Here is a 24,706-nt window from a genome sequence, read left to right as displayed (position 1 = left end):
AGATGTTCATGCCGGATACTCACCGTTACTGGCTGAACGCGAATGCTTCGGCTTTTTCATACCGAGGGCCTCTTTCAGGTATTCTGGTGTACTTGTGTAGCTTGAGCTCCGACTGCACCCGGAGTCGTACTCAGACTTCAGGGACTGGGACAGAGCTGCGGGAACAATGGTTTTATGGAAGTGACAAGAGTGAGGATTATTCTGTTTTATCTGCTCACGATGCTCTACCCTACAGTCTTACATCCAGCCAGCCACGGTAGCACACAAATACATACTCACATACAAACACACACGCGTGCACACACACACATATACATATATATGGGTACACACATGCGCACACATATACAGGTACGCACGCACACACACGTGTACACACACACGTGTACATACATGTGTACACACATGCGCGCGCACATACACACGTGTATACACACGTACACACACGTGTACACACGTGTACACACACTCGCACGTACACACATACACACACACACGTGTACGTACACACACACATGTACGTACACACACATACACATACATTGGGCCGGGTGATGTTTCCTGTGTTGAGTCACATTAAGCCACAGCCGCTCCTGGCGGAACTCTTCTGTCAATTTCTTTAAGTCTCACCTTTGCAACCACACTCTCCCTGGAACCCAGAAGCGGGGATGTTTGACGAGGACAGGATCAGGCCCAGCTGCGATGCCTCCCACGTTCGAATAGGTGACTGACATTCTCTGTCTAGAGGGAGAGGAGAAGGGGGAGGGAAGGAGGGGGAAGAGGAGGCTGGATGAATCCATACTGCAGCCACTTACCAACACCCTGCCTGAGCGATGCCACCCACAGCTCTCTAGGCACCCTGGCCGATGGATTTTCCACGTGCATGGTCCCCGTGCCCTTCAGTGACCTCCACACTGCCGCCTTCCTTGGATGCAGGTACGTGTTTGAGAGATATGGGGATTCTGCAGGAAGAACGAGGTGAGATTCTGTCAGCAAGCAGGGATGGAAGATGCCCTGGACAGCAGTACGTTTCAACAATATAGCATGGCTTCTCCATCTACAGGCGTCAGCTGTGGCTCAGTGGATCGCACTCTCGCCTCTGACTCAAAAGGTCATGGGTTCAAATCTCTCTCCAGAGACCTGAGCACATAATCCAGGCTGAGAGTTCAATGCCATGCTGAGGGAGTGCTGCATTGTTGGAGGTGCCATCTTTCGGATGAGACGTTATACCGAGGCCCCGTCTGCTCTCTTGAGTTGACGTAAAAGATCCCATGACACTATTCAAAGAAGAGCAGGCGAGTTCTCCAATATTGAAAATATTTATCCCTCAACCAACATCTGCTTATTACCACATTGCTGTTTGTGGGAGCTTGCCGTGTGCAAATTGGCTGCCGTGTTTCCTACATTACGACAGTAACTGCACATCAAAAGTACTGAAGCAAAATACTGTGGATGCTGGAAATCGGAAATAAAAACAGAAAATGCTGGAACTACTCAGCAGGTCAGGCAGCATCTGTGGAGAGAGAAACAGCAAAGTTCACAGCAACTGTTGATGATTTTGCTGTTCCCATTTGTCCTCTAGACCGATCTTTTGTTTCTGTACTTGTCCCATTACCATCTCCTTTTGCCTCGCACCATCATCCCTTTTGTCATTTAATCTCTCCCGCCTTCCACCCTATCACAGACCTTCCCTTTTGTTCTTTCCTCCCCTCCCCTCCCCTCTTTTCCTGCCTCTGCACTTGGTTAAGACCTGTTACACCTCTAACTTTTTCCAGTTCTGATCATCGACCAGAAACATTAACTCCGTTTCTCTCTCCACTGTTGCCTGACCAGCTGAGTATTTCCAGCATTTTCTGTTTTACTTCAAAAATACTTCATGGACTGTAAAGCGCTTTGGGACATCTGAAGTCATGAAAGACACTGCAGGAATACAAGTCTTTATGTGGTATTTTACATGGAATACGAGCAAAATCACAAACAGAAAAGCCAGCATTTGGGCTGTGGGGCGTCCATACCAGAGAACCTTCACACACTTTACTGCCCAATCTCACCCATGAACCTGTGGGTTTTACCCTGAAATCCATGGAGATCAATATTGGGCAGGGGGTAAACAAGTATTCCACCTGATCCCGTGGGTTTCCCTCCTGGACAATTAGGTTGACATTACCCCAGTACTTTCTCTCCCCCACTCCTGCCCCAACCTGCATATAGAGTAATGGTTTCAAGAGTGGAGAAAATTGGATGGAAAAAGATAGCACATAAAAACAGCTGGACTTGTGAACTGGAATTCTTGTTACTCACTTGGGGACATGGGCGGTTTATTCGATTTCTTCTTCTTGGGTTTCTAAATATAGAACACAAAATGAGTCAGTAAATTAACTTTTAAATACTTCCCTTTGTTATTTAGCTGTGGCTCAGTGGGCAGCACACTCACCTCTGAGTCAGCAGGATGTGCGTTCAAGCCCCACTCCAGAGACTTAAGCACAAAATCTAGGCTGACACTCCAGTGCAGTGCTGAGGGATTGCTGCATTGTCTGAGGTGCCATCTTTCGGATGAGACGTCAAACCGAGGCCCCATCTGATCTCTCAGGTGGACATAAAATATCCCACTGCACTATTTCGAAGAGCAGGGGAGTTCTGCCCGGTATCCTGGTTGATATTTATCCCACAACCAACATCACTAAAATAGATTATCTGAGCATTATCACATTGCTGTTTGTGGGAGCTTGCTGAGCGCAAATTGGCTGCCGCGCAACAGTGACTACACTTCAAAAAGTACATCATTGACTGTAAACGGTTTTAGGATGGCCTGAGGTCATGAGATAAATGCAAGTCTTTCTTTCCTTTTGTAAAATTCTGATTTGTACCCTTTGAGGTTTTTGAAACTTTAGGGAGACTCTCCAGTAGTTTCCCCGATTACATTTACAATCAGCTGCTCAAACCAGCCTAGCCTCCCCACTTATTTTCAGTGCTGACCCGCTGCTGTGGATCATGTTAAAACACAGATCTTCAGACTGTGGCCTGGAGTGGGGGAGAATGAGGCAATCCCATGCGATTCAGTGTCGTTAGATTTCACACCGCCGTCTGTCCATCTGGGGCCTGACATATCACAAGCCGAAAACCCACTGTCTTGAAAATCCTGCATTTCATATTTTATTGACTGACTAGCACAGGCATCTTCCACCCTTCACGATGTAGTTCGAGATCTGGAATATTAGGTCCTTCATTGAAACACCTGTGAACTCATCCCATTTTGGCGTGGAAGCAAGTCATCCTCGCTTCGAGGGACTGCCTATGATGCTGATGAGCATGATAATTATGTCGTTCTGTACCAGTGAAAAATCCTTTATGCAATAATAGAAATTGTTTCCCTTTGAGCAACTGACAGTGTCTTTCAGAAGGAGCATCTTTGCCGGGTGGATGGGAAAGAGAGGCAGTGTGTCAATATTTGCAGGTGATTCCCAGGAGTGTGTCAATATTTGCAGGTGATTCTAAGTGTCGATATTTGCAGGTGATTCCCAGGAGTATGTCAATATTTGCAGGTGATTCCCAGGGGTATGTCAATATTTGCAGGTGATTCTGAGTGTCGATATTTGCAGGTGATTCCCAGGAGTATGTCAATATTTGTAGGTGATTCCCAGGGGTATGTCAATATTTGCAGGTGATTCCCAGGGGTATGTCAATATTTGCAGGTGATTCCCAGGGGTATGTCAATATTTGCAGGTGATTCCCAGGTGTGTCAATATTTGCAGGTGATTCCCAGGTGTGTCAATATTTGCAAGTGAACCCTAAGAGTGTGTCAATGTTGGTGGGATATTCCCAGGAGTCTGTCAATATCTGTGAAGGCAGGAGAGGAGAGTTTGTGGGCAGAGTATCATAAGAACATAAGAAATAGGAGCAGGAGCGCCATATTGCCCCTCGAGTCTGCTTCACTATTCAATAAGATCATGGCTGATCTGATCTGATCTTGGCCTCAACTCCACTTTCTTGCCTGTTCCTCCCCTGTAGTATCAATCTCGGTGAGCAATGGGCAGCTGTCACTGCGTGGAGATGTACAAATCACAAGGTGGGCACCGTTACCTTTTCCACATCAGACTCGTATGTAACGATGGATAGTCCATCCTCTCCCTGAAACAGAGAAACAGAACATCATTGGACTTGGGATTCAACTTCATCCCATTGGAAGGCAGCCCTCCCTCCCCTTCCTCGTCATATTCCAATATGGGTTTTACTATTCCCTGAGTCAGAAGGTCATGGGTTCAATTCCCACTCCAGTGACTTGAGCACATAATCTAAGCTGACACATCTAGTGGAGTGCTGAGGGAGCACTGCACTGTCGGGGGTGCCGTCTTTCGGAAGAGACGTTAAACCGAGGCCCCGTCTGCCCTCTCAGGTGGATGTAGAAGATCCCATGGCACTATTTCGAAGAAGAGCAGGGAAGTTCTCCCTTTGCACTACTTCCAGGAACAGGAGCTCACTCCCCACCCTAACCCTTTCCCTATCCTCTGCGCATTTGGCTGCCATGTTTCCTACATTACAACAGTGACTACACTTCAAAAGTACTTGATTAGCTGTAAACTGTTTTGGGGCATCCTGAGGTTGGGAAGGGTGCTGTAGAAATGCAAGTCTTTCTTTCTAACCTCAGAAGAGCACCTTATTGCACCAAATGGGAAGTGCACAAGGGGCTAAAGCAGAGAGGGTTTTGTGCTGTGGGCACCACAAGGAAACTGGTTGAGAGTCTCTAACACTTAACCCTTACAGCCAGTGGCCACGGGAGACATCAGTCTGGCCTGGAATTTAAACCAGGTCGTGGAGGTAAAAGGACAGTGTGCCATCCAATCCCATCTTCACTCCATTTTATTCGGTGGTGTGATGTGGAATAACACCTCGTCAGATAAATATCTTTTTTTTGGTCGCTGGTTGCCATGTGATGACCTCTGCATTCACAATTAACAATAGACACATTTAATTCAGTAACAAACTACAGTAGATTATCAAGTTACATTACAATTTATATTTTTATCAATCTTGTGCTTCAAACAGTAACTGAGATAAAGCAGCAGAGGTGACGCTGATCCTGATCTGAGCTTAATGTATGGGCAGCAGAAGGGAGAGAACAGGGGAGCTGGATAGAGTGGGTGGGATAGGGATAGAATGGGAGGGATAGGGGAGCGGGATAGGGATAGTGGGAGGGATAGGGATAGTGATGGAGGAGTGGGATAGAGTGGGGGTGGGGAGGGGTGGATTGGGGTGATGAGGATGGTGGGGGGGGATGGGAGAGGTTGGGATGGGGGGGATGGGAGAGGTTGGGATGGGGGGCTTGGAGGGATGGGAGATGTGTAAGGGGTTGGGTTGGGGGGGGGGGAGAGTGTTGGAGGGATGGGAGATGTGTAAGGGGTTGGGGGTGAGAGGATGGGGGATGTGTAAGGGGTTGGGGGTGAGGGGATGGGAGATGTGTAAGGGGTTGGGGGTGAGGGGATGGGGGATGTGCAAGGGTTTGGGGGTGAGGGATGTGTAAGGGGTTGGGGGTGAGGGGATGGGAGATGTGTAAGGGATTGGGTTGGGGGGGGGTGAGTGTTGGAGGGATGGGAGATGTGTAAGGGGATGGGGGCGAGGGGATGAGGGATGTGTAAGGGGCTGGGGGTGAGGGGATGGGGGATGTGTAAGGGGTTGGGGGTGAGGGGATGGGAGATGTGTAAAGGATTGGGTTGGGTGGGGGGGGGGGGAGTGTTGGAGGGATGGGAGATGTGTAAGGGGCTGGGGGTGAGGGGATGGGGGATGTGTAAGGGGTTGGGGATGAGGGGATGGGGGATGTGTAAGGGGTTGGGTTGGGGGGGGGGGAAGTGTTGGAGGGATGGGGATGTGTAAGGGGCTGGGGGTGAGGGGATGGGGGATGAGGATGTGTAAGGGGATGGGGGTGAGGGGATGGGAGATGTGTAAGGGGTTGGGTTGGGGGGGGGGGGGAGTGTTGGAGGGATGGGGGATGTGTAAGGGGCTGGGGGTGAGGGGATGTGCTAGGGGTTGGGTTGGGGGTGGGGGGTGGGGGGAGTGTTGGAGGGATGGGAGATGTGTAAGGGGCTGGGGGTGAGGGGATGGGGGATGTGTAAGGGGCTGGGAGTGAGGGGATGGGGGATGTGCAAGGGGTTGGGTTGGGGGGGGGGGTGGGGGGAGTGTTGGAGGGATGGGAGATGTGTAAGGGGCTGGGGGTGAGGGGATGGGAGATGTGTAAAGGATTGGGTTGGGGGGGGGGAGTGTTGGAGGGATGGGGGATGTGTAAGGGGTTGGGGGTGAGGGGATGGGGGATGTGCAAGTGGTTGGGGGTGAGGGGATGGGGGATGTGTAAGGGGCTGGGGGTGAGGGGATGGGGGATGTGCAAGGGGTTGGGTTGTGGGGGGGGGGGGAGGGGGAGTGTTGGAGGGATGGGAGATGTATAAGGAGTTGGGGGGGGGGGGGGCTGTTTATTCGGGTCGCCCCCGCGGTGACTGAGCCCGAGGCCGCCTCACCCCCAGATCCTCCTCGGTGCCGTCACTCAGCGACATCGCTGCAGCTCGGGGAGGCCGGGCCCGGGGCGGCTCTTCACCGCCGGCGGCCCTGATCCTGATCCTGCATCGCTCCCGCTCCCGGTGTTTGACGGCGGGGCTATAGCAACAGGAGGGTGGCACCCCACCGCTGGCCGACACACAGCTTTCCCGGAGTGAGTGAGTGTGCGAGGCAAGGTGAGTGATGTGGCAGTGTGTGAGAGAGAATTACTGCAATAAAGAGAATAAAATAAAGAAGCGAGCAAGAAATATAAAATTGACTCGGCAATATGTAGAAGTGAGAGGACCAATGTGAAACCGAGACAATGTAAAACTGAGAGAAAATGGGTGGACAGGACAATCCCTGAACACTAAGAGTTAAAAAGCTAAAACTTTCTCCCATCACTTGTAAATGATGCAGCTGGGAACATAACAATGCTATTCTGTCCCTCAGTGACAGACTGTGTCTTTTTTTTCATTTTTTCCTGGGATGTGGGGGTCGCTGGCAAGGCCAACATTTATTATTACCCTAATTGCCCCTTGAGAAGGTGGTGGTGAGCCACCTTCCAGAACCGCTGCAGTCCGTGTGGTGAAAGTACTCCCACAGTGCTGTTACGGAAGGAACGGCAATATATTTCCAAGTCAGGATGGTGTGTTATTTGGAGGGGAACTTGCAGGTTATGGTGTTCCTGTGCACCTGCTGCCCACGTCCTTCTAGGTGGTAGCGGTCGCGGGTTTGGGAGGTGCTGTCGAAGAAGCCTTGGCAAGTTGCTGCAGTGTATTTTGTAGACAGACAGACCGATTTTTGAACTACAGTGGAGTCAAGGATTGTGGGGAACAGGCAGGAAAGTGGAGTTGAGGCCAAGATCAGAGCAACCATAATCTTATTGAATGGCGGAGCAGGCTTGAGAGGCCAAATGGCCAACTCCTGTTCCTATTTCTTATGTTCTAGATGGTACACACTGCAGCCACTGTGTGCAGGTGGTGGCTGGACCAAATGTCCTGCTACTGCTTCTTTAATAATGAACTCCAACATTTTCCCAACCACAGATGTTAGGTTAACTGGTCTATAGTTTCCTGTATTTTGTCTGACTCCTTTTTTTAAAATAGGGGCTGTTTAAATAGGTGTTGTTGGAGCTGTACTCATCCACCAGAGTGGAGAGTATTCCATCACACGCCTGACTTGTGCCTTGTAGATGGTGGCAAGGCTTTGGGGAGTCAGGAGGTGAGACACTCCCTGCAAAATACCCAGCCTCTGACCTTTTTAACAGAGTTTTCTGGGATTGTTATTGGTTGTTTTAGGATCTTAGTTAATTGTTTTTTAAATAATGGAACATTTAATAAAATTAATTTATTTGGAAAGTTTGAAACGATTGCTGCAAACTGGAAATTTAAAGACGCAAGACTCGCAATAAAGTTGCATTAAAACTGTGGAGTGCCCGCGATGATCATGTCAACTCCGCGCCGGGTTCAGTCGGCCCGCGGAGCCAATCGATTCATCGCCCTCGCCCCGATCGGTATCGGAGGCGATACCTGTAGCAGGCGCATGCGCCGTGGAACCGATATTTGTGGGCAAAATCGTGAAAGGGGAGAAGGGAAGTTAGGCAAAAGTAACATTTGACAGGAAGAGTCTTGAAACAATGAGGCGTGTACGAAGAAAAACATTATAAGAAGTTAAAATAAGTTTTAATAATATTTGGGGGCAGGGGAAGAATTTCAAAAATTATTTATTTATTTTTCTTCTGTTTATTATTGAGGAAATCACATGGCAGCTTCCGAGCTCACATGATTCAGACATGGAGACGGAGATTAAAGAAGGTAAGAGGAGAAAAGTTTGTTCTTCAGGGGATGGAAAGTTTTAGTTTCCTCCCTAACTTTCAAGGAGTGAAGTTGTGGGTTTTGTGCTGAAATGTTTCTCTCAGTCCCGGGGCTGAAGTCACTTTTACACCGAGTTGTGGGATGAATGAAAATACCCGGGAGCTGCCGGGCTTCTAGTCGGAGATCCAACTTCTCCCGAGGGGCTCTCCTCTCCTCTCCTCTTCCTCCTTCCCTTCCTCCCCACCTCCTCTCTCTTCCCTCCCTCTCTCTTTCTCCACCCCACCGGAGGGTGTCTGTCTCTCTCCACACCGAGGGTCACCTCACCTTCTCTCACCACCCCCCCCCCCCCCCCCCAAAACCCAGCGGACCGGGAGTCCCCCCCACCCCCCCCCCCATCTCCACCCCTCATTGACCCGACTTCCCAGTAACGTGGCAGTCTGTGCGGCTGCAGAAAGTCGCCGAGCTGAAAAGGCAACAAAGTTACGTGCAACCCCCCGAGGTGAGAGAAGGGCTTCTTTAGGAAACTTGCTCCCGAGCACTTTGCATCTTGTGCAACAGCTTCGATAACCTGTGGACTGTACACCATCACACGGGTTGGAGCGCTATTGTTGGAACATAGGGACTGCTCGGCGACAGAGAAGGTTCGTCCAGTTCGTCTTCTACCATCCTGGTGGCGATACATCGAGTTGTGACTAATTATAGCAATCAATCGCTACATACTTTGCCCACTTGCAGGGCAGTGTGTACAGTTGTGTGGGACGTGTGGCACTCGATCTAATGTTCATTTGTACTCCTCAAAAAGAGTTGTGTGGGACGTGTTCAGATATAAAGCAAGGCTTGCATTTATATAGCGCCTCTCACGACCACCGGACGTCTCCAAACGCTTTACAGCCAATGAAGTACTTTTGGACTGTAGTCACTGCTGTAATATGAGAAACGTGACAGCCAATCTGTGCACAGCAAGCTCCCACAAACAGTAATGTGATAATGACCAAATAATCTGTTTTTGTTATGTTGAGTGAGGGATAAATATTGGCCAGGACACCGGGGATAACTCCCCTGCTCTTCGAAATAGTGCCACGGGATCTTTTACATCCACCTGAGAGAGCAGCCATCTCATCTGAAAGACGCTATCTCACCTCCAACAGTGCAGCACTCCCTCGGCACTGCACTGTCATATATGCCATTTTTACACAAAGTTGTACACAACTTAGTGCAGAATTGTCGGAAACACCATTCCACTTTTACACAGTCATACACGCTTAGTTTTATATACCCATTCATCTTTTAAGCAATTCTCTTTCAAGCTAATCCCCTTTAATTTCATAACTTTTTCTCCCTATCGCAACAATATGAACAGCATTTTACTTCCTCCTCCCCCACTCCCCATTCCCCATTCCCCATGCTGGAAAGCTTGTCTTTGTTTTGTATTTCATCTCCCAAACCACCACATGACCAATGCATTAACTTTTGTGAACCATTACTTGTGGCAGTCAGTTTGCGCACAGCAAGGTCCCACAACCAACACTGAGAAAAAGACCAGGTAATCTGTTTTAGTGATGTTGTTTGAGGGATAAATATTGCCCTGGACACCAGGTAGAACTCCTTGCTCCCTCCCTCCATCCAACTGAACAGACAGATGGGACTCCCCTCAGTTTAATGTCTCATCCAGAACACAGCCCCTCTGCCAGTGCAGCACTCCCTCAGTTCTACACTGGAGTGTCAGCCTGGATTTATGTGCTCAAGTCCGGTGAACCCACAACTCCCTGACTCCGAGGTGAGAGTGCGACATCTGCTGTCACTCTGAACACTGTTACATCTCCTGTCCTATTGCATTCTTTCCTCCTTTACTCTAAAAAGCAAGTTAATTTTTCTTCCCTTGTTTAAAAGGGAGTGAAGTCTGATAATTGTTGATGCTTAAAAGTTAGGTACAAGTATTGTGATTCATGTCTTGTCTCCTCTTCCTCCCCTTCCCGTCCTTTGGGATGTTTTGCTATGTTATGATGTATCTCTATATTCAGTTTATCATCTGTGCAAGCCCATTGACTACACTTCCATCACACTTCGGGAATTCAGTCTTGTTTAATCTGCAGGTGACTACCATGAAACTGTTGCATGGAGTGATGCTGTAACTAATGCACTGTTGTACAGAGTGATGCTGTAACTAATGCCAAAAAAAACTGTAGTTATGGCAAAAAAAAAGATTATTTTGGCTATATTCATTGTGGCAGTGTGGTTGGTAAGGAATCATTTGTTTAGCACCTTTTTATATAAATTAAAGGGGTGGTTTAGTATTTCCTTGTGTCTGTATTTCCTTGTGTCTGTATAAGGAATATTCTGAAGAGCTGGTTTCACTATTGCATGGCATGTCTCGGATTAATGCTGTGCATTGCGATGTCACAGCTGCTCTCCCTCCCCCTTCTTCCTTCTGCCTTGAAGGTGTTGACACGGGCTGGGGTATAAGTACGTGGTCCTCCGAGGTCCACCTAGTTCCCCTTCCACCATCCTGGCAGTCACGTGATATAACAATAATGGAGCTGTTGACTAAATGTAGCAATCAATGAGTCTACAACAGACCCAGACACGAGGTGAGGAAAACCCCCAGTGGGTGGGGAATTTTTGGGAACCAGAGGGCCAAAATCACCTGTTCCTCCCAAGCCTGCTACACTCGCCACACGTCATGTCTGAAATTACTTGTACTGTGTTCCAAAATGTTATTTTCTGAGAGAAATTTGCATTTTGCATTTGAATGGATCAACACAAACTGCTTCCACCGTCTCCCGAGGGAGCCTGTTCCATAGATTGACCACTCGCTCACTGAGATATTGTTTCTGGAGACGAGTTTTGAATTTACCCCCCAGCAAGTGCAGGCCGTATCCTCTGGTTCCATTGTTCTGGACAAGGTGAAACCGATTGTCGTGGTCAAAATTATTCAATCCCTTTTTAGCGTAACACCTCCAAACCTTTTCTGCCAGTGAGAACATCCCCAATTTACATAATCGATCCCCAGCACCATCCAGCCTACAGTACCTTGTGCAGTTCGCTGTTCCTGTGTGAGTTTAGAGAATGAATGGACAGAGAGCTTATCTGATCCCTGGTTCTGTCTTCACCTGACACCCAGCTGTGTGCACTTTCCTGCAAGGGCCACTGGATACCCACTGGGAGATTTGCCCTTGTCCAGCCCCCAGTTGGTGCCCCTCTCGCTGTGTTGAGTTACCTGATCGCATGAGGATTGAACCCATGTCCTTCCTAGTCTGTGGCTCAGCTGGTGGTGAAATGGGAAGGAATAAGGGGAAGCCCCCTGTTTTATTTTGCGTATTTAAGAGCATCAGCTACAACAATAACTTGCGTTTTATATAGCTCCTTTTAACGTCCCAAGGCGCTTCACAGGAGCGTCATCAGATAAGAATTGACACTGAGCCACATGGGGAGATATTCGGACAGGTGACCAAACGCTTGGTCAGATAGGTTTTGAGCAGCCTCTTGGGGAGAGAGAGGCGGAGAGGTTTAGGGAGGGAATTCCAGAGCTTGAGGCCTAGACAGCTGAAGGCACGATTGGCGGTGTGGGGTGCACAAGAGGCCAGAATTGGAGGAACACAGAATTCTGAGAGGTTTGTGGGGCTGAAGAAAGTTAGAGATAGGGAGGGACGAGGCAATGCCTTTGGAGGGAGTTGAACACGAGGATGAGAATTCTACATAGAGATTGTTTGCCTGCCCTGAAAAAATGCGCAATTCGGTAATCTTTCCTCAGACAGTGTGGCCATAAAAGTATCTCCTTTGCTTTGTACTTGAACCTTATTGCAAAACGCTAAATCAGTCTGACATCTCTGGCTGCTGATGGCTAGAATTATTGAAATTGCTTCTGTGGCAATTTTTATTACTGTTTTTGTAAACCAAATTGAAGTACAAAGGGTCAGATTTCAGTCTTTTGCATAAAGACTTAATCCTGCACTTAATGTACATTTGACATGTCACAGTCCTGCAAGTGTTTTATACAGCATGTAATGACCATAGAATAAGCCCGGTAATGTGATTGCACAGTGTGCTGAATTGGTACAAGAATTTTTTGTGCCTTGTTTCTTTCTCACCATGCATGCTAGCAGGCGGGGCCTCAGTTTAATGTCACAGCCGAAAGATGACCACTCCGACAGTGCAGCGCTCCCTCAGCACAGCTCTGGAGTGTCAGCTGAGATTATGTGCTCAAGCCCCTGGAGTGGAACTTGAACTCCCACAATCTTCTAGTGCTGCACTATCGGAGCCTCAGTGTTCTCTGAAAATGGCACTGTATCGAAGAAGAGCAGGGGAGATCTCCCTGGTGTTTGGCCAACCTTTATCCCTTAACCAACATCACTAAAACTGGTTATCTCATCATCATAGGTAGTCCCTTGAAACAAGGATGACTTGCTTCCACGCCAAAAAAGGATGAGTTCACTGATGTTTCAATGAAGGACCTAATATTCCAGGTCCCGAACTACATCCTGAAGGGTGGAAAATGCCTGTGCGTGGATTTTTTTAAAGTGTGGTGACCGTTGTACACCAGCCACCACACGGGCTTGACAGAGCTAGGTCTTGGTCCAGTGGCAAGGGTTATCCAAGACGAACTGGAGACCAGCTCTGCTGCACAGACCTAGTGCGCACACATATCGCAATGTGGGCTGGCCTGTGCTGCCCCTGGCCCCGAACTCGCACCTCTCCTGGACCCCTATCACATCTCTCTACAGTCCCTCGCTGCTCCTTCGCCCCGACCTCACCACTCCTGCTGTGTCTGCCCACACTCCAATCACCGACCTGGACGCTGATGACGTAACTCTTTGCTGCCATCGCCCTCCTGCACCAGCTCGTGCTGCTCCCGAGGACTCCATGCCGTTCCTGGGGCCTGCACGCTGCTCCTTCCATGGCCCCTGGATTCAATGAGATCATGGCTGATCTTCTACCTCAACTCCACTTTCCCGCCCAGTCCCCATATCCCTCAACTCCCCCAGAGTCCAAAAATCTATCCATCTGTTTTGAATATAATCAAGAGTTATTTATTGTAATCTCATTGCTGTTTGTGGGTCCTTATGGGTGGAAATCAGCTGCCACGTTTCCTACGTTACAGCAGTGACTATACTTCAAAAGTGTTTTGGGACGATTTGTAGTCATGAAAGGCTTTCTTTGAACACTGATTCTTTTTCTTGCGGTAGGTGATGTGCCTCCCTATTACCGAGAGGTATATGAAGCTATTTGCTGTAAACAGGAGAACAGAGTGCGGAGAGGTGTCTTTCACAAACTGTTGAACAGGACTGAGCTGCCGCCCGTTGTACAGAACCAGGTAATGCAGCAACTCCCCAGCCACAACACACGGTGGGGTGTTTGAATGTGGAGGATATTGGATAGAAAGCAGGTTAATGGATACCTGTAATTGTTTGAGGTTGGAAACTATTTGACTTGGTGGGGTGGTGGTTTAAACACATTGTATAATGGACACTGGGGGATGAATTGCAGTCTAGCATCTAGATCAGACTGGTTAACCCACAGTACTAGAGTGTAAAATATTGACTTATGGACTGAGTCAGTATTTTTGTACATCTCACCTGGCACTGCTTTTCCTGGAGGGGTGCGGGGGAGCTCAATAAATATTTAATGAAGAATTTGCCGAATGGAAACCATTTGAAGATAACACTGGCCATTGTTTCGAACTATAGAGGTGATTGCAAGTAAATGGTTGACTTTATCTTTCCAACTTTTCTCCCCTCACTCAATGGAGTTCTCTCTTTGTTGGCACTTTAGAAAGTTTATAAAATAACGGTTTGCTGGGAGTGCTGGATAGATACTGGGCAATAAATATTGTCTCCTACATTTAATCAAGATCACATCAGTGGCATTTTGTTCTTTCCGCATCTCTCTGCCTGGCACCAAGTCCCGCCACTGACAGTGGGTTGTCCTCATCGGTCATGAAGAGGCTTGAGTTGGCACCCAAGGAAGGACAGCTGCTTTTCTTTGGCTACGTGGTGTGCTGCTGCTCTCCAAAGCCGGTGGGGTTTACTCCAGGAGACTTGGGTCTGTGTCGAGGGGAAATCTCTCAGTTCCACCATTTTGGTAGACTCCTGTGAATGTGGGACGGTGAATGGGTTTTACCTGTAGGAACGGGAGTGAGCCATTCAACCACTTGAACCTATTCTGTCATTCAACGAGATTGTGGCTGATCTGTATCTTGACTCCATTTACCCGCTTTGCTTCTGTAACCCTTAATATAAGGAACATAACATAAGAAGTAGGAGTAGGCCATTTGGCCCCTCAAGCCTGCTCCGCCATTCAATAAGATCATGGCAATCTCATTCTTGACCTTTCCAATCGATCCCCCCTCCCCTCCCCTCCCCTCCCCTCCCCTCCCCTCCCCTCCCCTCCCCTCCCCTCCCCTCAACAACCTTTTTTGGGGGAGGGGGGGGGGGGTGGTGGGAGAAAGAATTCCAGATTTCCACTACCCTTTGTGTAAAGAAGTGCTTTCCGACATCACTCTTGAATGGCCCAGCACTAATTTTAAGGTTATGACCCCGTGTTCTGGACTCCAGAGGAAATGGATTCTATCTATCCAATCAAATCCTTTACTCATCTTAAACACCTCAATTCGAGCACCCTGTAATCTTCTATTCTCAAGCGAATACAATCTTTGTCTATGCAACCTGTCCTCATAATTTAACCCTTGTAGCTCCAGTCGTTGGGTAATAGGCAGACAGTTTAACCTTCCTTCTGAAACGGCACCTCCGACAGTGCAGCACTCCCTCAGTAGTGCACTAAGTGACAGCCGAGATGATCTGCTCTCGTCCTAGAGTGGGGCTTGAACCCACAACCTTCTGATTTCCGAGGCGCGAGTGCTACCCATTGACCCACAGCTGTTGCTAAGTGTTAAGTTGATTTTGAGGAAAATGATGCGGCTAGTGGGAACCGTGCGTGAGTATGGATGCTGCTTAGTCTCGGCACACAATACTGTGCAATAATTGGGAAACAAAAGTTGGTGGTAGCTGCCCCCTTTTTTTAAAAAAAAAAATGCGAAGGGAGTATTTTTACGCAGTGAGTTATTATGATCTGGAATGCACTCCCTGAAAGGGTAGTGGAAGGAGATTTTAATAATGACTTTCGATAGGGAATTGGATGAACACTTCAAGGGGGAAGAATTTGCGGGGCGATGAGGCAAGGGCAGGGGAGGAGTGGGACTAATTCATAGTTTTCTCAAAGAGCCGGCACGGTGCGATGGGCCAAATGGTCGTCTCTGTGGTGTATCGTCGTTACGCATGACAAAAGGAGTTCTGCTGGTTTTACGTTGCTGCTTTGTCATGAATCTACTAACTGTTCGGATGCGCTGTATGGAGAAATTCAACTTGTGTAATTACCTTTCCCCCCTCCCCCCTGTCAGTGTGCACGTCTTGGTGATTTCCTGCTTATCTGATTGCTTTGCTATGACCAAGGCTGAGTTTAACAGGATTGTAGATCGGACTGGTTAACTCCCAGTCCTGGGGTGTAAAATATTGGCCAGTGACCTATGGACTGAGTCAGTATTGTTAACTAACTCCCCTGGCACTGCTGTTAGTGGGCTGGGGGGGGGGGGGGGAGCGGGTGGGGGAGAAACCATTTAAAGATAACACTCTAACACTCACTGACCATTGTTTAGAGCTGGAGAGGTGATTGTAAGTAAACCATGGCATTGACTTTCTCTTAGCAACATTGAGGAATATAGGAACAGGAGGAGGCCATTCAGACCCTTGAGCCTGTTCCGCCATTCAATGAGATCATGGCTGATCTGCAACCCAACTCCAGATACCCACCTTTGGCCCATATCCCTTTAATACCTTTGGTTAACGGAAAGCTATAAATCTCCGATTTAAAAATGGCAATTGATGTGGCATCAATTGCCCTTTGTGGAGGAGAGTTCCAAACTTCTACCGCCCTTTGTGTGTCGGAATGTTTCCTAATTCCACTCCTGAAAGGTCTGGCTTTAATTTTTAGACTGTGTCCCCTGGTCCTAGAATCTCCAACCAGCAGAGATAGTTTCTCTCTATCTACCCTATCTGTTCCCCTTAATATCCTGAAAACTTCGATCAGATCACCCCTTAACCATTTAAATTCTAAGGAATACAACATAAAACATAGAAATTAGATGCAGGAGTAGGCCATTCGGTCTTTCAAGCCTGCACCGCCATTCAATAAGATCATGGCTGATCATTCAACCTCAGTACCCCTTTCCTGCTTTCTCTCCATACCCCTTGATCCCTTTGGCTGTAAGGGCCACATCTAACTCCTTTTGAATATATCTAATGAACTGGCCTCAACCACTTTCTGCAATAGAGAATTCCAATTTGTGTAACTTTTCTCCTCCCTCCTCTCTCCTCTCAATGCAGTTCACTTCTTGCTTGTTGCCCCATTTGGCTTCCCTCCCATCGCTCCTCTCTTCCACCCCCCAGAGCACCGAAGCTAGTTTCACTGCTATTTCGAATGAGACAACAACAACTTGTATTTATATAGCTCCTCCAATGTAGTAAAACGTAAAGTGTTCTAGGACAAAAAAATTAAATTTGACACCGAACTACATATGATGACCTCCAGTTTACGTAGGGTAAAATGTGGGAGGCCAGCCAGGAGTGCGTTGAAATTGTCAAGTCTAGAGGTAAGGGTTTCAGCAGCAAATGAGCTGAGGCAGGAGCGTAGACAGGCAATGTTAGAGGTGGAAATAGGCAGTTCAACCATCTGCCCTCGGGTGGATGTAAAATATCCCATGGCTCTATTTTGAAGAAGAGCAGGGGAGTTATCCTCAGTATATTTATCCCTCAAATTAGCATCGCTTTTTTAAAAAAAACACACATAATCTGGTCATTGATCACATTGCTGTTTGTGGGAGCTTGCTGTACGCAAATTGACGTGGGCCATCTTTCCTTATATAAACCCTGTAATTATTGCTATTGGCGCTATAGTGCACAATAAGAATACTTCAGATGTTCTAGTATTTTCTCGAGTGTTTGAATCTTGCCTCACACCATGTCCGTGAGGTTAAAAGTAAAAGGGGAAGAGTCTCCAGTTCCCTCTTCCTGTGGCAGTAGTTCTCTCTCTCTCCAGGATCCTTTTTGTTTATCCAAGTGTTCAGCGCATTGGAATGTAACAACATTTCCTACATTACAACAGCGACTACACTTCAAAAAGTAGCTCTTCGGCTGTAAAGTGCTTTGGGACATCCTGAGGTCATGAAAGGCGCTGTATAAACGCGAGTCTTTATTTTCTTCAATGAGGAGCTGATGGGGATTGTCTGACTCCGCACATACCTGGGATATTCCTGTTCTGTATCGCAGCTGCTCGCTGGAAGGACTGGCTGGTCTGTCCGGAGGTCCGCGTTGCGTATTTAAAGGGAATCTGTAAAATGCTGGCATGGAACCAGGGAGGAAAAAAGAAAGGGTTTGCATTTATATAGCACCTTTCACCACCTCAGCGCTTTACAATTAATGAAATACTTTTTTGAGTGTAGGCACTGTTGTCATGTTGGACACGTGACGCCCAGTTTGCACACAGCAAGCTCCCACAAACAGTTCTGGCTTGACCTGACCATGGGAGATTTTGTTGGCATTCGGTGCCAAAAATTGGAAGAGTTCCAGCCCCCAGCATTGATGCCTTGACTGAGTGAGCAAGAGATTTACTTGCCCTCTTTCACCCACCCCCCCCCAGCCATCCCAGAAAAAATTCTAGCGCGCACGCAAATTTTGCTGTTTCATTTAACGAGTGTTTTCTTTGTCAGTGGCGGATGTGGGAAGTGGTGGGTGTATTGTGGATGAGGTGAATTAATTCGATCCCATATTGACCACCTGTATTCCACAGTGAGTGACGGCTTGTACGTGCTTATGGTTCCAGATTGCTGAGATCGTAGAATCCAAGGAGGAACCCATCACAAAGTCGGCTCTGTACAGAGCTCTGGTGCTGATCGCTCTGGCTCAGCAGGGGAAACCGCCTTCAGCCAAACTGTTGGAGAACGTCATGCAAGGTATGCCGACCTTTCCCCAGTGGTTCCCTCCGAGACGGGTCACCCAGAGTGCAAAGTTGTGCGCGAGACGTTTCCAATATTTAAAAAATAAAACATCATTCTGGGGATGTGGGCATTGCTGGCAAGGCCAGCATTTATTGCCCGTCCCTCAGTTGCCCGAGAAGGTGTTGGTGGTGGTGGGCTGCTGCAGTCCCGTGTGGTGAGGGTTCTGGACCATGCACTTCCTGCAGAGGACGGGACTCACTGGTCTGCTATCCAAGTAACCGCCAATGCTGTTCTTCACCAGCCACGAGGGAGGGACGGACGGAGGGAGGGAGGGAGTGAGGGAGGGGAGGGCATCCTGGTGGTGACCACCATGTCTCATCTTGCAACAGTGCAGCTGGGAATTTCAGTGTGAAGCAAACTTTCTGCTTGCCCCTTCTGGCATCAATCCCTACTCCTTGCAAGTTTCTGAAAAGGTTTTGTAACATTAAAAGGAGAGGTGAGGGGTGAGGGGCAGGGCACGGCACGGCACGGCAGAGTGGAACTAATTGGATCACTCTTTTGAAGAGCCAGCACAGGCACGATGGGATGAATGGCCCCCTCCTGTGCTGTACGATTCCATTCTGTGTACCTTCCAGCTACAGACCGTACGAGCTGCGTACACTCGGTGTAAAACCAGTACGCTGATCCGCCTGTGCTACGGGCATTGGGTGCAAGACGAGCGTATTGGTTATGTGACTGCTGCTCCGTTTGGTGATGCTAAATAAATATCCAGTCCTCTGGTCCATGTTGGATCGGTGAATGAAGACGTGTCAGACTGCTTGTCCGACTTCCAGTTCTGGAAGAGCAAAAATGTTCTCCAGTTAAATATTGGGAAGACCGAAGCCATTGTTTTTGGTCCCCGCCACAAACTCTGTTCCTTAGACACTGACTCCATCCCTCTCCCCAACTTCTGTCTGAAGCTGAATCAGACAGTTCGCAACCTTGGTGTCATATTTGACCCTGAAATGAACTTTCGACCACATATCTGCAGCATAACTAAGACCGCCTATTTCCACCTCTCTAACTTCGCCCGTCTCCACCTTTGCCTCAGCTCATCTATTGAAACCCTCATCCCCTGCCTTTGTTACCTCTAGACTTGACTATTTCAATGCACTCCTGGCTGTCCTCCCACATTCTACCCTACGTAAACGAGAGGTGATCTAAAACTCGGCTGCCTGTGTCCTAACTCACACCAAGTCCCACTCACCCATCACCCCTGTGCTCGCTGACCTACATTGGCTTCCGGTTAAGCAACGCCTCGATTTCAAAATTCTCATTCTTATTTTCAAATCCCTTCATAGCCTCACCACTCTCTCTCTCTCTCTCTCTCTCTCTCTCTCTCTCTCTCTCTAATCTCCTCCAGCCCCACAACCTCCTGAGATGTCTACGCTCCTCTAATTCTGCCCTCTTGAGCATCCTGATTATAATCACTCAACCATTGGTGGCTGTGCCTTCTGTTGCCTTAGCCTAAGCTCCAGAATTCTCAGCCTAAACCTCTCCACCTCTTTCCTGCTTCAAGACGCTCCTTAAAACCTACCTCTTTGACCAACCTGCCCTAATTTCTACTTGCATGGCTCGATGTCAAATATTTAGTGCATAATGCTCCTGTGAAGCGCCTTGGGATGTTTCACTACATTAAAGGCGCTACATAAATACAAGTTGTTGTTTGCTGCTCTGGTCCTAAGTCATGCAGGGCACAAGTGTGCTGATTCCAGCTGGGGCTCTGGTTTGCAGGGGCCGTGGCTACACTTAACCTCCGCACCCCTGGACTCGGGTAACGTCAGCCTGGCGATTACTGACCTGTGATCCGTGTGTGTGTGTGTGTGTGTGTGTGTCTCTGGATGAGGGCAGCATCGAGCTCTACAGTGATGCCCTCTGCAGTCGCATAGCCCTGCAGACCGAGGCTGAGGTGCCTAGAGAGCTGATGCCACTTGAACAATTGCGCCCAACATGTGTCGGCACCTTCAGTTGGAGTAAACCTGGGCAGAGGGACAATAAGTTTACAGTACATGATAAATGCCGAGAAACGCAGCCTCGGATGGGAGTGAATGGTCTTTTATCTATTGCATGCTATGCGAGACCAGGAGGCTATAGGAACCCGTACAAAGGGTCTAAGCCTACAGTGACTGCAGGGAGGATGCAAGTGCAGGTACCGGAGGGGGCGATCGGCTTTCCTTGTGCTATTTTAAAAAAATAACAATCTACTTCCTCCTAAGAATATCCGAAGCCTCAGCTGGGTGACCCGGGTGAGCTGGAGTCGATACGGATGCAACCTCCGGAGAATCCCATCCTCCTGTCACGGACCCTACAAGAACTGCTGCATATCGACACGGTGCAAGTGGAACTCATTCCGGAGAAGAAGGGTCTGTTCCTGAAACACGTGGAATATGAAGTTTCCAGCCAGGTGAGTTCGGCTGGAAGGGTTTGAGCCGTCGTTGGTCGGCTATTAGTGTCCTGGAATGTCCTTGATCTTTCCATCCAGCGATCTTCGAGCTTCACCCTCCGCCCACCCCTGTGCTTGGGGGCCCCGGTCCACCAACTCCTCGATTTTTTTAAAATTGTCGTTCGTGTGTTCAAATCCCTCTGTGGCCTTGTCGCTCCCGATCGCTGCAACCTCCTCCAGTCCAAATCCCTCCGAGATCACGGGCTTCTTGTGCGACCTCTCCCTCCCACCCCTTCCTTCGTCCCACCATTGGCGGCCGTGCCTTCATTCATCCACTCTGACGTTCCCTCGAAGCTGCGCAGCCGCGCGACAATAGGAAAGATCCCACGTGGGCCGCTCACCGGCTCTTCCCCCCCCCCCCCCCCCATTGTAAACACTGCGCATGCGCAGAAATTTAAAGGGGCAGCGCACTAAAAGAAACGGACTGCGCAGAACAAAATGCAGCTGACGGGGAGCGTTGGTCTCTGCCCCAAGCTCTGGAATTCTAGAGGCAGGAAGCAAAGGGTAATGGTTGACGGGTGTTTTTGCGACTGGAAGGATGTTTCCAGTGGGGTTCCGCAGGGCTCAATACTAGGTCTCTTGTTTTTTGTGATGCACATTTATGATCCAGACTTGAATATAGGGGGTGTGATCAAGAAGTTTGCAGATGATACTAAAACCGGCTGTGTGGTTGATAATGAAGAAGAAAGCTGCGGACTGCACGAAGATATCAATCAACTGGTCAGGTGGGCAGAACAGTGGCAAATGGAATTTAATCCAGAAAAGTGTGAGGTAATGCATTTTGGGAGGGCTAACAAGGGAAGGGAATACACATTAAGTGGTAGGATACTGAGAAGTGCAGAGGAACAAAGTGACCCTGGGGTGCATGTCCACAGATCCCTGAAAGTAGCAAGCCAGGTAAATAAGGTGGTTAAGAAGTCATATGGAATAGTTGCCTTTATTAGCTGGGGCATAGAATACAAGAGCTTGAACTGTATAAAAACACTGGTTAGGCCACAGCTGGAGTTCTGCGTGTAGTTCTGGTCACCGCCTTACAGGAAGGTCGTGATTGCACTGGAGAGAGTACAAAGGAGATTTGTCATGTATGTATGTTTGGAGTTACGAGCCAGCAGGTGGCTCCACTGTCGGAGGTCATTGGGCTGTACGCACGTGTGTGCGGCTCAGTTATAAAGGGCAAGCCATCAGGTAATAAAGCCCTAAGAAAGCAGAGCCAGGTTTACACCTCTGTTGGTTTAGTGTTCAGTCTATTGAGTTATTACATACATAACAAGATTTACGAGGATGTTGCCGGGAGTGGAGAATCTAAGCTATGAGGACAGATTAGATAGGCTGGATTTGTTTTCATTGGAACAGAGGAGGCTGAGGGGAGACCTCCATTGAGGTGTCTAAAATTATGAGGGGCCTGGATATAGTGGATAGAAAGGGCCTATTTCCCTTCGCAGAGGGGTCAACAACCAGGGAGCATAAATTTAAAGTAATTGGTAGAAGATTTAGAGGGGATTTGAGGGGAAATTTCTTCACGCAGAGGGTGGTGGGGGTCTGGAACCCTCACCACATTTTAAAAAGTACTTGGATGTGCACTTGAAGTGCTGTAACCTGCAGGGTTATGGACCTCGAGCTGGAAAGTGGGATTAGGCTGGATAGCTCTTGTTGGCCGGCATGGACACGATGGGCCGAAATGGCCTCCTCCTGTGCAGTTAACTTCTAGGATTCCCTACCTGAATGTTGCCACCTCTCTATCCCCTCCTTTTAAGATGGCTGCTTAAAACTTACTGCTTTGACCAACCTTTTGGTCACTTGTCTTAATCTTGTGTGGCATGATGTCAAATTTTGTCTGCGCTCCTGTGAAGCACCGTGGGACGTTATACTGCATTAAATGCGCAATATAAATGCATATTTTAAAAGCCGAAGCTTGGTGTCGCTGAACCGCTGTCTCTTGATTTATTTTGTCTTTTCTCTCTCCATTTTAACCTGGGTGGTTCTCTGCAATATGAACCTTGACCCTTCACCTTGCTGTCACTGTTTTAAGTCTCTGCTTTGCCTGTGGTGGTTGTCAGTAAGCTGGTCGCATCGCTCGGTGTCCTAGTGCAACCCCTCTTTTTTTTTATTTGATGTGTGATTCTGTGGTGTGTTTATTGTATTTCCTTCTTAAGGCAGGAAAAGAAAGCAAGGACTTGCATTTCTATAGCGCCTTTTACAACCTTTGGACGCCCCAAATCACTTTACAGCCAATTAAGTACTTTTGAAGTGTAGTTGGTGGTGTGATGTTGGAAACGCGGCTGCCAATTTGCACACAGCTTGCTCCCACAAAAGCAATGAGATAAATGGCCAGGTCGTCTGTTTTTAAGTGATGTTGAATGAGCGATAAATATTGGCCAGGACATCGGGAAGGTGGGGGGAGGTGTGGCGGGGGAACGACCTCAGTTTAACGCCTCATCCGAAGACAGCACCTCCGACAGTGCAGCACTCTCTCAGCACTGCGCTGGAAGTGTTGGCATGGATTTTGTGATCAAGTCTCCGAAGGGGGACTTGAACCCACAACTTAGTGGGTCAAAGGCGGGTAAATGGGAGTTTGAGGTAGAGTGGCCATGACCGAATAGAATGGCGGAAGAGGCTCGAAGGGCTGAATGGCCTGCACCTGTTGGCAATTGGACGTCAGATGAGAGGAAGAACTGACTTGGCCATAACAATACGCCGCACCTTGCAGTCAAATAGCCGCCTAGCACTCGCTGGACTGGCACTGAGAGAGTGGTGCAATTGTACCCCAGTGTGTAGTTTGTCACCTTTTTTAAGGAGAGGTTGGGGTGAGGAATAGAAGAAAATCCTAATCTCTCGCTGCGCTTTCCTTTCAGCGATTCAAGTCATCGGTTTACCGAAGATACAATGATTTTGTGGTGTTTCACGAGGTGCTGCTCCAGCGGTTCCCATATCGGATGGTGCCGGCACTGCCACCAAAGAGGATGCTGAGAGGTAAAAGTTTGGTGTGATGAAGTGGTAATGTAACCGTGAAACTAGGAGCCTGCCCACAAGTATCTAGACATGGTGTGTGGGGAACAGGCCTGGTGGTCCAACTGGTCTTTTCCTGCCTCCTATCAGTTTCATTCATAGGTAACTTCCGCTGCCTCCCTGATTGCACTTGGTTACTGCCCTCTGCTTGAGGTAGTTGAAGCTGATCTGTTTGTTTACCTTTTTTTTTCTTTTGGGGGGAGGGGTCTGAATGGAGTGTAATATTTCACTAAATTTGCATTTTAAGGCTAAGTAGCAACAGCATAATCCCAGAGGGCTGTGGATGCTCAGTCGTTGAGTATATTCAAGAATGCGATCGATAAGATTTCTGCTCACTAAGGGAATCGAGGGATATGGGGATCGGGTGGGAAGGTGGAGTTGAGGTAGAAGATCAGCCATGATCTCATCGTATGGTCTACTCCTGCTCCTAATTATGTTCTTATGGTTGAGCAAAGTTTTATACTGATGCCCTGCACATGTGCTTGTTGGCGTTGAGCAAATGGCTCCATGGAACGTTGTGTCAATGTCCTTGAATTTCTGTTCCTGCTCCTCCTTCCTCTTTTACCAAGAAGCGTTGCGTCTAATGGAGTCTAGAACTAGAGGGCACGATCTTAGAATAAGGGGCCGCTCGTTTTAAACAGAAGAGGAGAAATTTCTTCTGAGGGTTGTAAATCTGTGGAATTCGCTGCCTTAGAGAGCTGTGGAAGCTGGGACATGGAATAAATTTAAGACAGAAATAGTTTCTTAAACGATGAGGGGTTATGGGGAGCGGGCGGGGAAGTGGAGCTGACTCCATGATCAGATCAGGCGGAGCAGGCTCGAGGGGCCGTATGGCCTACTCCTGCACCTATTTCTTAATGTCTCCTGGCCCACAGCTGGGGCAATGGAGCTGGGGAG

The 24,706-nt window shown here is 48.4% G+C and overlaps 2 protein-coding genes across 4 annotated transcripts in view; one reads left to right on the top strand and one right to left on the bottom strand.

Moving 5' to 3' along the window:
- Positions 1 to 6,640, bottom strand: part of iqce (IQ motif containing E) — a 53,987-nt gene extending 47,347 nt beyond the window's left edge. For both annotated transcript variants that reach the window (XM_070901343.1, XM_070901344.1), the window contains exons 1-5: positions 6,504 to 6,640; positions 4,081 to 4,128; positions 2,302 to 2,344; positions 816 to 962; positions 24 to 155 (exon numbers count right to left, since the gene is read on the bottom strand). In XM_070901343.1, the coding sequence (XP_070757444.1) occupies positions 24 to 155; positions 816 to 962; positions 2,302 to 2,344; positions 4,081 to 4,128; positions 6,504 to 6,539 (406 nt within the window). In that variant the 5' untranslated portion in view covers positions 6,540 to 6,640. The remainder of the gene's footprint in view (positions 1 to 23; positions 156 to 815; positions 963 to 2,301; positions 2,345 to 4,080; positions 4,129 to 6,503) is intronic.
- An 11-nt stretch (positions 6,641 to 6,651) lies between these two features.
- snx8a (sorting nexin 8a) overlaps positions 6,652 to 24,706 on the top strand; it is a 41,155-nt gene continuing 23,100 nt past the window's right edge. Inside the window, exons 1-6 of one of the 2 annotated variants that reach the window (XM_070901342.1) lie at positions 6,652 to 6,716; positions 8,276 to 8,336; positions 13,520 to 13,647; positions 18,207 to 18,336; positions 20,577 to 20,764; positions 23,656 to 23,773. In XM_070901342.1, the coding sequence (XP_070757443.1) occupies positions 8,315 to 8,336; positions 13,520 to 13,647; positions 18,207 to 18,336; positions 20,577 to 20,764; positions 23,656 to 23,773 (586 nt within the window). In that variant the 5' untranslated portion in view covers positions 6,652 to 6,716; positions 8,276 to 8,314. Of the gene's footprint in view, positions 6,717 to 8,084; positions 8,337 to 13,519; positions 13,648 to 18,206; positions 18,337 to 20,576; positions 20,765 to 23,655; positions 23,774 to 24,706 lie in introns of those variants that run through there. The other variant, XM_070901341.1, reaches the window with a different exon arrangement.

This window comes from Pristiophorus japonicus, chromosome 15, assembly GCF_044704955.1.
Source record: "Pristiophorus japonicus isolate sPriJap1 chromosome 15, sPriJap1.hap1, whole genome shotgun sequence".
In the NCBI taxonomy this organism is placed as follows: Eukaryota; Metazoa; Chordata; class Chondrichthyes; family Pristiophoridae; genus Pristiophorus; species Pristiophorus japonicus.
The sequence above is the reverse complement of the archived record's forward strand: the minus strand, read 5'-3'. Positions and strand labels throughout refer to the sequence as shown.